At 40.8% G+C, this 12688-nt stretch overlaps 2 protein-coding genes across 2 annotated transcripts; both read right to left on the minus strand.

The window, feature by feature from the left end:
* Positions 1–5569: 5569 nt before the first annotated feature.
* On the minus strand, positions 5570–7134 carry LOC138871663 (uncharacterized). Its single transcript, XM_070149557.1, has 3 exons — positions 6891–7134; positions 5978–6402; positions 5570–5869 (listed from the first exon to the last, which is right to left on the minus strand). Exons 1-3 carry the CDS (start codon positions 7132–7134, stop codon positions 5570–5572), a joined length of 969 nt encoding a protein of 322 aa, XP_070005658.1.
* A 903-nt stretch (positions 7135–8037) lies between these two features.
* LOC138871664 (uncharacterized) lies at positions 8038–9006 on the minus strand. The gene has a single exon (XM_070149558.1). It carries the CDS (start codon positions 9004–9006, stop codon positions 8038–8040), a length of 969 nt encoding a protein of 322 aa, XP_070005659.1.
* Between the last annotated feature and the right edge of the window lie 3682 nt (positions 9007–12688).

Raw genomic sequence — 12688 nt, forward strand, 5'->3', positions numbered from 1 at the left:
GATTTCTTTTATTGGTCATATTCAGCCCTAATATGATTTATTCCCTTATTTAGTACTTGCATGCTACCGTTTGATTTAATTCCTTAATTAAAGGAAGTCTTTGATACTGGTTGATTTTAATTGACACATATTTTCTTAATTATTTCTAAACTACAATCCTTACCTTATTTTCAGCTTGTTTTCACACTATAAATACCTGACTCTTTCATTGACACAAGGACACCAACACTCGTAGCTTTTTCTGAACTCACACTTACACTAAAAAGTATTCTCTCTTGTTACTTGTACTGTAGCCTGTTTGCAAGTCCTGTTGCCTGCTTTTTCTCCATTTGCTTCTTTAAATTGGTATGTTCTGATTAAGATTTTCAACAATCACAACAATATGTATATTTACTACCTTTACTTCCATGTCTGCCTACTACTTAGGTATAGTTCAATGCACTTAGTCTAGCATGCTGAAATTTCTTTTTGCATGTTATACTATGAATCCCTAACACCTACCCATATGTTTTCATGCTATGGTTTGAGGCATGTCAATACTGCAAATTATTGTCCATGAATCAAACTTGATCCCCCGGGATCCTAGCCTCTAATAGTGTGTGTTCTGACAGGCTTATAGGTATGCTAGCATCCTCCATTATTGGGCATGCCTAAAGCCTACCCTTGCCTGAGTAATAGGCTCTTTACAATATCCTTATTCCCCCTGAACCCCTTTTTCTGTACTTATTTGTAGTTACTTCCCTCTCTTTTCCCCCTTTTAGAATTTTGTTCCTCACTTGCACACTTTCTTAATCCTTAAGTTCTGCCCCCTCTTGTGAGCCTTGCCTTAGGACCCCTTTTGAGCTCCATCTGAACTTGGACACTTGAGGGTTGGCCCTTCCATACTGCACTTGTCCCCATTCTGATAATACATTTGGGTGTGAGCACTGCCTGGAGTCCCATTGAGGCTCTTAGGGAACTTTGACACACTCAAATGGGAGAAAGGCTTTGGATCAATGGTCTCTTGAGTTGGTCTATCTCATAATTCAGAGAGGAAGTCAAGAATCAGGCTTCCTCTAGTTGTATTTGTTTTGTTTCTTATGTATTTTTATTTATTCTGGGTTGTAATAATTTGTAATAAACACTTGGGGATGGTTAGTGAAAAGGGATGGGTAACTATGTATGCAAAGGGTGGAAATCATGACTATAGGATTACTCTATTCTTGCATATCCAACTTTCATATAGAAACCATGTCTATAGGTGTTCTAAATTCTGCATATTCAAAAGGCATATAGAAATCATGCCTATAGGTCCATTATGAATTCTACCTATTCAACTTCATATAGAAATCATGCCTATAGATCCATTCTGAATTCTGCATACTCAACTTCATATAGAAATCCTGCCTATAGGATTGTCAATTCTGCCTATTCAATTACATCTAGATACCATGCTCATAGGTTTTAAAACAATTCTGCAAGCTAGATACCATGTTTCTAGGTTTAAAACCAGTCTTACGCATTTAGATACTATATCTATAAGGCTTCTGCATTTTTTACACCATGCCTACAAGGTTTAAAATCAGCAACGCATAGAAAGCATGCCTATAGGAATTCCTAATCGAATCTGATTTAAGCATAAATCTAAAATCAGTAATAATGGGCACTGTTAGTTGTAGAGCTTTTAATCAATTCACTTAAATCCTACCTCTCTTTTAATAATCTTATTCTATCATTTAGCAAGTTTAACGAGTATGCATTCAAACAGTTCATTTCGAGCCTTACTGTTTCATTGTTTTTTCTGAAACCAGTAGATGTCATGCATATAGGATCCTTGTCCAACACTTAGGCAGGCCTTAGAGTATAATTATAAAATGAATCTACTTCTGTTAGTTGTTACAACCAGCAAACAGGCATGATTCGGACTTCTTATATGAGTTATGTAATAAACTAAAACTGCCTCAGCAACCTCCCTTCTTCGTATATAATACTTATAATCAGACCTAAATAGTATGTGTAAGTCATGCTGGTTATGTGTTTCTTTGTTTAAGGAGGTATATCTGAGCCTCAGCTTGTTATGTGCTTTCCCCTAATTTGTAATACGTGTTTTGTATGCCGCTTTGGAGTTTTTACCTTTGGAACTACAAATAAACCTAATATCCTCCCTTTTAGGTTTAGTAGTCCTAAATGCCTCCTAGACTAATAGGATTGGGACAGGTAATAGCATGCAATAAGTAAACGAGACTAATCTGTGCTTTAAATACCTTAACGGGGTAGGAAAGGTAGATATGGATATGATGACCAGTGCGCTAATGCCACGTGTAACCCCTCTTTTGAGGAGTGATTACTGGGTATTGCATTGATGTGATCCATATTTTTAATAAACATAGGACCCCCTCCCTTTATTCTTATTTCCTTAGCAATTTTTTACTCCTTATTTTCTAAAATCAGCCTTCTTAAATGCTATTCCAAACTTTGTTTATTTTCAAACTTTTATATGTGAAATCCCCTCTTATTTGATCCTTATTTGTCTATATGTTATTTGCACCCAAATTCGCAATAATAGTTTGGCCGGGAACCACACTAGTAGATTCTGAGGGATGTCTAACACCTTCCCTTTGAAATAATTTCAAGCCCTTACCCAATCTCTGGTTGTTCAAATCAAATTCTTTTGGTGTCTTAATACACCCTAATCATAAGGTGGCGACTCTTCATATCACGCCCCAACCTCGGGAGGCGCGACTGGCGCTCAATCGAGTAAACCCAACTGAGCAAGCTTTATCAAACACTTTCTACCCAACTCGATACGACTAAAGAAACCATGTTTTCATTCATTTGCTTAGACGAGGAAAGATAGTGCATTCTACAAAGTTAGTTCATTTTAAATCACAACATTAATCCATAATTAAGTTCCCAAGATTAAATACAATTACACTTTAGCAAAATGAGAATTTGAATTACATCATAGTTCGTAGACCCATTCAACGCTCGTACATAACCCACACATATGTCTTCGGAGCCTATAAGGATACCCAAGATAGTGATAACAATGCCGGCGACAAGGCCCCGACTATACCTCAAAAGAGACATTTATAACAAAAGGCATGTCACAAAACCCCTTTAAGGAGGAAGGGGCTCACCAAGAGTTTGAGAAGAGGATGCCTCGCTACACACGAACGGCACTATCCGCTATGGAGCCACCTACATTCATTTAAAAAAATGTAGCAGTGCCTGTAAAAGGGACGTTAGTGCCATCGAATAGCACTAGTATGTATAACTAAACACCATCAAATTAGAAAGGAACTTTCATACAAGAATAAGAAATCACAAGTATAACTCAAAACATAAACGATCACCACATTATCAAAAAATAATCATACAACTTTCACATCATTTTCCCATAGCTTTTAGTTTGGGGCATTTCACACTATTCATTATTTGTTCACAATACCACTACTATCTTGAGCGGAGTCCGATCTCGACTCGATCGGCTAGGTTGCCTCATTTGAGACATATGCTTCAATCACAATCTTATTTTCCTTCTTTCCAGGAATTTATTTGCAATACCTTTCCAATACCACCGCTATGTTGAGCGGAGTCCGATCTTGACACGATCGACTAGTCGCCTCATCAAGGCATTGTTCCCTTCTCATAAATCAATTCATTTCTCATATATCATTTCATAGGCACTCGGGGCCACAACTTATCAAATCATTTTTGGCACTAGGCTGCATTTTACATCGTTCCCAATTTTCAATATTAGCTTTGCCAGTTAGGATAGTAGGTGCACACAAGAGCAATTTAAATTGTAAACATATATAATATTTCACGTAGATAGCACAATATATTCAGCTGCAATCTCAATTTAAGGTCTAAATATTTCCAATACATAATTCATACCTTTGTCCCTTTCAAGCTGTCAAGATAGCACATTGATTATGTTGGGACACATTTTTCACACACATAGGGTTACAACACCAAATCATGTAAAACAATAAACAATGCAACAATTCGGCTTTAACCTTGCCATGCCCACACAAACACCGATGAAGTTCAATTTCTAAAAGACGGGGTTTTAGCCATACATACCTCAATAAAACTTTCCTTATTCCTTACAAAATTCCGGAACTTTTAGCACTTCGATCTATTGTGTAAGAATTACTAATTAAATCGAGAATTAGAGACAAGATTGAGATTCTAGCTTGTTTTGAGCATACTATTAAACACTAAATGTGCATTGTGATCTTAGGCCTTTTTTAGATAAGTTTCTATCATTTTATACCCCAATTGCTTTCCTTTTTAGTTCACTACGTCCCAATATTCTATGGTGTGATATGCATGCAAGAAATTCATTCTTATACCCATGAATTACTTCACTAGTGATCCCTTATTGCTAAGCATATGAACAAGAGCTGAGGTAATGAAATCTTACCTCTTGGGATGAAGATTTAGGTGCGCTCACTTGATTATCTTCAAAGATTTGTTAAGGTTTCATGGAGTAATTTGATGGGAACCACTTCCCTCTCTGAGACCCTCTCTCTCTCTGAAAGCATCAGGAAATATGCTCAATATGAGCTATAACACCGAATATATCGATAAGGGGTCGGGTTTAAAATTTATCGAATTGGAGCCCCGAGTCAGGTTTACGATCGCATTTGCGATCGCAAAGTGGAAATGCGGCCCGCAGAATGGACCACAAAAGTGCTTCCAAAATCTGAACATTCTGTCTAGGTATGCAGCAGAAATGTGGTCCGCATACCCGTTCTGCAGTCGCATAATGCACCGCAGAACTGCTCCTTACAAAATCCTAAGGAAATTATGCGACGACTATGCGGTCCGCATATCGGTTATGCTATCGCATAATGGACTGCATATTTAACCTCAAATTTGGCACCACGGGATTCGCAGTTCTGAGTAGGAAATTCACGGGGCCTTACACTTCAAATGAAAACCCAATTCCCAAAATGAATGAGTTGTCCTTCCAAATGTCATAAATCTGATTTCGCGAGAAAAAAAGGCATGCGACAGCATGGCAACTTTGCTGGGGATTTTTAGGCTTTTACCATTTCAGACTGTCATTGTGAATTTATGCTCCTTTATGTGAAATTACTTGTTTAATTTCTTATGTTCAATTACTTGTGCAATTCCTTACGCATCTCTAATGCATGATCCTAACTTGGCACTACGGGATTCGGGGTTCTGAGTAGGAAATTCACGGGGCCTTACATCCTCCCCCACTTAAGATCATTCGTCCTCAAATGAGGATCACGGTTCACTTATTAACAGTCTTACTGCAATCTTCTATTCTTTATAACCTGAAACATGTTGCCAGTCCCCCAAATTTAGCTAACTCCCTATATTTCCGAAAATATCGCTAGAGTTTCCTTTGTATCTAGGCCTTATCTACCTGTCAGAGAGCCCCAGAACATATCCTAACAGCATAACCATATTTCATAAACGTAACATAACTTGTACAATCATCAACCATGGCCGTATAGGCAACATTTTACCAAAAAGAGGATAGTTTTACATAGATCAAGTCTAAAGATAAGAGTTCATAGGAGCTAAATGTATAAAAGCTATTACATGACTACTCAAACAAATGTGGATACTTCCTTTTCATTTCATCCTCGGCTTCCCAAGTGGCTTCCTTAAATTGCTGGTTCCACCATAATACTTTCACGGATGCAATTTCCTTATTTCTCAATTTCCGAACCTGCCTATCAAGAATGGCAACTGGAACTTCTTCATATGATAGTTCTTCATTTACCTCAATAGTTTCAACTGGCATAATAGTGGACGGATCTCCCACTACTTTCCTCAACATGGACACATGAAAGACCGGGTGTACTATTGACATTTTGGGTGGCAACTCGAGCTTAAATGCCACCTGACCAATCCTCTGAATGATTCTGTATGGTCCTACATACCTCGGACTCAATTTTCCCTTCTTTCCAAATCGCATGATATCTTTCATAGGGGAAACCTTCAAAAATACCCAATCATCTTCTTTGAACTCCAAATCTCTGCGAGGAGCATCTGAGTAAGACTTTTGGCGACTCTGAGCAGTTTTCAACCTCTCCTTAATGAGCTTGACTTTCTCCATGGCCTGATGCATGAGGTCCGACCCTATCAATCCCGCTTCTCCGACCTCGAACAACCCAATGCGAGACCTACATCTCCTACCATACAGTGCCTCGAATGGTGCCATTTGGATACTAGCATGGAAGTTGTTGTTGTAAGCAAACTCTATGAGTGGCAGATGGTCATCCCAACTACCCTTGAAATCGAGAGTACAAGTGTGCAACATGTCTTCAAGCGTCTGAATAGTCCGCTCTGCTTGACCATCAGTTTGTGGATGAAAAGTTGTGCTTAAATTTACCTTCGTACCCAAACCTTGCTGAAACGTCTTCCAAAAGTTGGCTGTGAATTGAGCCCCTCAATCTGAAATGATTGAGACTGGAGTGCCATGTAACCTGACTACTTCTTTGATATACAACTGAGCATACCGTTTTGTTGTGTCGGTAGATTTGACTGGCAGGAAGTGTGCTGACTTTGTGAGTCAATCAAAAATACCCAAATTGAGTCGAACTTGCGCGGAGTACGTGGTAACCCTACCACAAAATCCATGTTGATCATCTCCCATTTCCATATTGGAATTTTTATGCTTTGAGCTAATCCACCGGGCCTTTGGTGTTCGGCCTTTACTTGCTGACAATTCGGACATTTTGCCACAAGGTCCGCCACATCTTTCTTCATGTTATTCCACCAATAAATTTCTTTGAAATCATGATACATTTTCGTGGAACCTGGGTGCACGGAATACCTGGAAGTGTGAGCTTCTGCCATGATCCTTTCCCGAAGACCGTCAATAGCAGGAACACATAGGCGGTCATGGTACCGTAGGGTACCATCATTCATGCCAAAGGAAAAAGCTTTGGTTTTGTGTTTGAGAATCCCCTCTTTCAGTTGTGCTAACAACGGATCCACGAATTGCTTCTCTTTCACCTTTGCCACAAGCGATGATTCAGCCCTATTCTGCACAATTACCCCTCCTTTATTAGAGTCCGCAAGGCGAACTCCCAAAGTAGCCAGCTGGTGAACCTCCCTAGCCAACGGCCTCTGATAGGCCTCCAAATGAGCTAAACTTCCCATAGATTTTCAACTAAGTGCATCTGCCACAACATTAGCCTTTCCCGGGTGATAGAGAATATCAATGTCATAGTCCTTTAGTAACTCTAACCATCTTCTTTGCCTCATATTCAACTCTTTCTGCTTGAAAATATATTGAAGGCTCTTATGATCCGTAAATACATCCACATGGACCCCATACAAATAATGTCGCCAAATCTTTAGCGCAAACACCATTGCTGCCAGCTCTAAGTCATGGGTTGGATAGTTCTTATCATGATTCTTGAGTTTCCTAGAAGCATAGGCTATAACCTTGCCGTGTTGCATTAACACACACCCAAGCCCGACTCTCGAAACATCACAATACACTACAAACCTCTGTGTACCCTCTAGCAGGGCTAGCACCAGTATTGTCATCAATCTTGACTTCAATTCTTGGAAACACTTATCACAAGCATCAGACCACTGGAATTTAACTGCTTTCTACGTCAATTTAGTCAATGGAGAGGCGAGAGTAGAAAGCCCCTCCACAAACTTCCTGTAGTACCCAGCCAAGCCTAAGAAACTGTGAATCTCAGTTGGAGTGGTAGGTCTAGGCCAATTCTTCATTGCTGCAATCTTTTGAGAATCGACCAGAACTCCTTCCCTGGAAATGACATGGCCCAAGAACGCGACAGATTCAAGCCAGAATTCACATTTCAAAAATTTTGCATACAATTGAAGTTGCTGAAGAGTCTGCAAAACTTCCCTGAGATGGGTAGTATGGTCCTCCCAACTTCGGGAATACACGAGGATATCCTCAATAAACTCTATCACAAAGGAGTCTAGAAAGGGCTTGAAGACTCGATTCATAAGATCCATGAAAGCTGTTGGGGCATTCGTTAGCCCAAAAGACATTACCATAAATTTAAAGTGCCCATACCGAGTTCAGAAGGTTGTTTTTGAAATATCCTCTTCCCTTATCTTCAATTGATGGTACCCGGACCGCAAGTCAATCTTTGAGAAACATGTAGCACCTTGCAATTGATAAAATAAATCATCTATTCTTGGTAGAGGGTATTTGTTTTTGATTGTGACCTTGTTGAGTTGCTGGTAGTCAATATACATCCGCAGCAATCCATCTTTCTTTCTTACAATCAAGACCGATGCGCCCCATGGCGACACACTCGGCCGGATGAAACCCTTCTCTTGCAAATCCTTCAATTGCTCCTTTAGCTCTTTCAATTTTGCCGGTGCCACTCTGTAAGGTGGAATGGATATAGGTTGTGTGCCTGGTATCACATCGATCCCTAAATCAATCTCCCTGTCCGGTGGAATCCAAGGGAGTTCATCTAGAAAGACGTTCGGAAATTCATTCACCACTGGTATAGACTCAAGGCTAAGAACCTCTGCATTGGTGTCCGTGACCCGAACTAGATGATAGATACACCCCTTCTTGATCAACTTCGCGGCCTTAAGGTAGGAAATAAACTGACCTGTAGGCACTACATTATCTCCCTTCCATTCAATAATGGGCTTATTAGGAAATTCAAGCCTAATGGTTCTAGTACGACAATCAAGTTTGGCAAAGCATGAATAAAGCCAAACTATTACCATTATTACATCAAAGTCGACCATCCCTAACTCAATATGATCGGCCGCGGTATACCTACCCCGTACCGTAACAACACATCCCTTATAAACCTGAGCAACTGTAATAGACTCACCAACTGGGGTAGACACCAAAAAGGGCTCATGAAGCTGATTCGTCTCTATAACGAATCCCATAGCAACAAAAGGGGTAACATAGGACAAGGTGGAACCAGGGTTAATAAGTGCATACACATCATGAGATTGGTCAGTCAGAATACCTGTAACAACATCTGGAGAAGCCTCAGCAGTCTGGCGACCACTCATGGCATAAAATCGACTGGGTCCTCCTGAACTTTGCGCACCATCCCTAGCTTCACCACGCCCTACGGGTGCTGGGGTACCTCGAGCTGGAGAAGGGGGGCTAAGGATGTAGCAGCTGCTGGACCGGGTGACTGAGCTGTGCCCCTACCCGCTTCCTGGTTGGGTACACGAGAATGTCTCTGAATATGACCCCTCATCCCACATCCATAACATATAGGTAACTCTATATAGAAAATTCCCGAGTCCATCTTCCCACACCTAGGGCACGGGGACCTCTGCTGTTGCTGGAACCTCCCTTATGACCGACCTCGCTGATGGGATCCCCTATTGCCCTGACCAGGCTTGAAACAACTCCACTGCTGCTGGCTGGGCCCTGATGGCGGTGCACTAGCTGAAGACTGTGTAAAAGACTGGGAAGGCCCGGATGATCCTCCCCTGAAAGCTGATCTTCCCTTACCTAGTGACTCTCCCATGTTGCCTTTAGACCGGGCCTTACTGTTAGCCTCTCTCTCCATTTTGCTCTTTAATTTACGGTTCTCTATGGCCTTAGCAAATGCTACCATCTTCCTAATATTCATGTCGGAATTCAATGCAGCCATAGAAGCCTCATTAATTGTCAAAGAATTAAGGCTGTGGACAAACCGATGCACCTTAGCTTCCATTGTGGGCAACATATGAATGGCATACTTGGACAAGCGAGCAAACTCAATGTGGTACCCCCACACGTTCTGTTACCTTGCTTTAAATTCTCAAATTCTGCTGCTTGGGCTGCCCTTGTCTCAGCGGGCAGGAAATGATCAATGAAGGCATCAGCAAACTCGCTCCACCTCGCCGGAGTGCATCCCTCCCCACGGGAATCTTCCCATAACTCAAACAATGAATAGGCCACCCCTTTCGGACAGTAGGCAGCCAACTCTACTCCCTTTATCTCAGTCGCACGCATAACCCTGAGGGTCTTGTACATCTCATCAATAAAATCCTGAGGGTCTTCTTCTGGATTGGCACTCGTAAACACTGGAGGGTCTAACTGAAGAAATCTGTTCACCATAGAACTAGTAGAATTCCCTTGCTGGCTGGATGAACTGGGCGCAACATTTGACCTCTGGGTCTGAGAGGCCACTAGCTGGGTCACCATCTGAATGGCTCCCCTAAGATCCCCATCAGAAATACCAGAACCGGAAACTGGAGTTGTAGGCGGGACAGAGGTATCAACGGAAGGGATAGTGGTACACTCCACAGGTGTATGAACTGGGGTAGTCTGCTCTGGAGTAGAAGAATCTGGTAGAGCAATAGCAGGGCGACTACCCTCACCCGCATCATCTAGCAGGGAATCATCAGCAACTCCTGAGGTGGAATTAGAATTGGCTTCCTGGCCAATTATCACTTTCTTCTTAGGTGCCATACTCTGAAAGATAGAGCAACACACTTAATTAGAGAGGGAACAGTTACACCGCACGATCCAGAATATCAAAGAAGGGTGTTATTCCTAAATGCCCAAATAGCCTCCAACTTATATATGTGGTCGACTTCACACCGATAAGAAGGAATCTACCAGACACTGCTCCGAGACATCCTAAGACACTTTAAAACCTTAGGCTTTGATACCAAAGTTGTCACGCCCCTATCTCGGGAGGCGCGATCGGCGCTCAATCGAGTAAATCCAACTGATCAAGCCTTATCAAACACTTCCTACCCAACTCGATACGAATAAGGAAACCATGTTTTCATTCATTTTCTTAGACGAGGAAAGATAGTGCATTCTACAAAGTTAGTTCATTTTAAATCACAACATTAATCCGTAATTAAGTTCCCAAGATTACATACAATTACACTTTAGCAAAATGAGAATTTCAATTACATCATAGTTCGCAGACCCATCCAACGCCTGTACATAACCCACACATATGTCTACGAAGCCTCTAAGGATACCCAAGACAGCGATAACAACGCCGGCGACAAGGCCCCGGCTATACCTCAAAAGAGACATCTATAACAAAAGTCATGTCACAAAACCCCTTGAAGGAGGAAGGGGCTCACCAAGAGTTTGAGAAAAGGATGATCCGCTACACACGATCGATACTATCCACTATGGAGCCACCTACATTCATTTAAAAAATGTAGCGCCACCGGCAAAAAGTACGTTAGTGTCATCGAATAGCACTAGTATGTATAACTAAACACCATCAAATTAGAAAGAACTTTCATACAAGAATAAGAAATCACAAGTATAACTCAAAACTTTAAACGATCACCACATTATCAAATAAAAGAATCATACAACTTTCACATCATTTTCCCATAGCTTTTAGTTTGGGGCATTTCACACTATTCATTATTTGTTCACAATACCACCGCTATCTTGAGCGGAGTCCGATCTCGACCCGATCGGCTAGGTTGCCTCATTTGAGACATATGCTTCAATCACAATCTCATTTTACTTCTTTCCCGGAATTCATTCACAATACCTTTCCAATACCACCGCTATCTTGAGTGAAGTCCGATCTCGACCCGATCGGCTAGGTCGCCTCATCAAGGCATTGTTCCCTTATCATAAATCAATTCATTTCTCATTTATCATTTCATAGGCACTTGGGGCCATGACTTATCAAATCATTTTTGGCACTAGTCCGCATTTTACATCGTTCCCAATTTTCAATATTAGCTTTGCCAGTTAGGACAGTAGGTGCACACAAGAGCAATTTAAATTGTAAACATAGATAAGATTTCATGTAGATAGCACAATATATTCAGCTAGAATCTCAATTTAAGGTCTAAACATTTCCAATACATAATTCATACCTTTGCCCCTTTCAAGCTGTCAAGATAGCACGTTGATTAAGTCGGGACACATTTTTCACACACATAGGGTTACAACACCAACTCATGTAAAACAAAAAGCAATGCAACAATTCAACTTTAACCTTGCCATGCCCACAGAAACACTAATGAAGCTCAATTTCTAAAAGACGGGGTTTTAGCCATACATACCTCAATAAAGCTTTCCTTATTCCTTACAAAATTCCGGAACTTTTAGCACTTCGATCTATTGTGTAAGAATTACAAATTAAATCGAGAATTAGTGACGAAATTGAGATTCTAGCTTGTTTTTAGCATATTATCAAACACTAAAGGTGCATTGTAATCTTAGGCCCTTTTTAGAGAAGTTTCTATCATTTTATACCCCAATTGCTTTCCTTTTTAGTTCACTACCTCCCAATATTCTATGGTGTGAAATGCATGGAATAAATTCAACTTTACACCCATGAATTACTTCACTAGTGATACCTTATTGCTAAGCATAGGAACAAGAGCTGAGGTAATGAAATCATACCTCTTGGGATGAAGATTTAGGTTCCCTCACTTGATTATCTTCAAAGATTTGGCAAGGTTTCATGGAGTAATTTGATGGGAAGCACTTCCCTCTCTAATACCGTCTCTCTCACTCTAAAAGCATCAGGAAATATGTTAAGAATGAGCTATAAAACCAAATATATCGATAAGGGGTCGGGTTTAAAATTTAGAATATTGGAGCCCCGAGTCAGGTTTACGATCGTATTTGCAATCGCAAAGTGGAAATGCGGCCCGCAGAATGGACCGCAAAAGTGCTCCCAAAATCTGAACATTCTGTCTGGGTATGTGGCAGAAATGTGGTCCGCACACCCGTTCTATAGTCGCATAATGCACC

The sequence above is a fragment of the Nicotiana sylvestris genome, chromosome 6, assembly GCF_000393655.2.
Source record: "Nicotiana sylvestris chromosome 6, ASM39365v2, whole genome shotgun sequence".
NCBI lineage: Eukaryota > Viridiplantae > Streptophyta > Magnoliopsida > Solanales > Solanaceae > Nicotiana > Nicotiana sylvestris.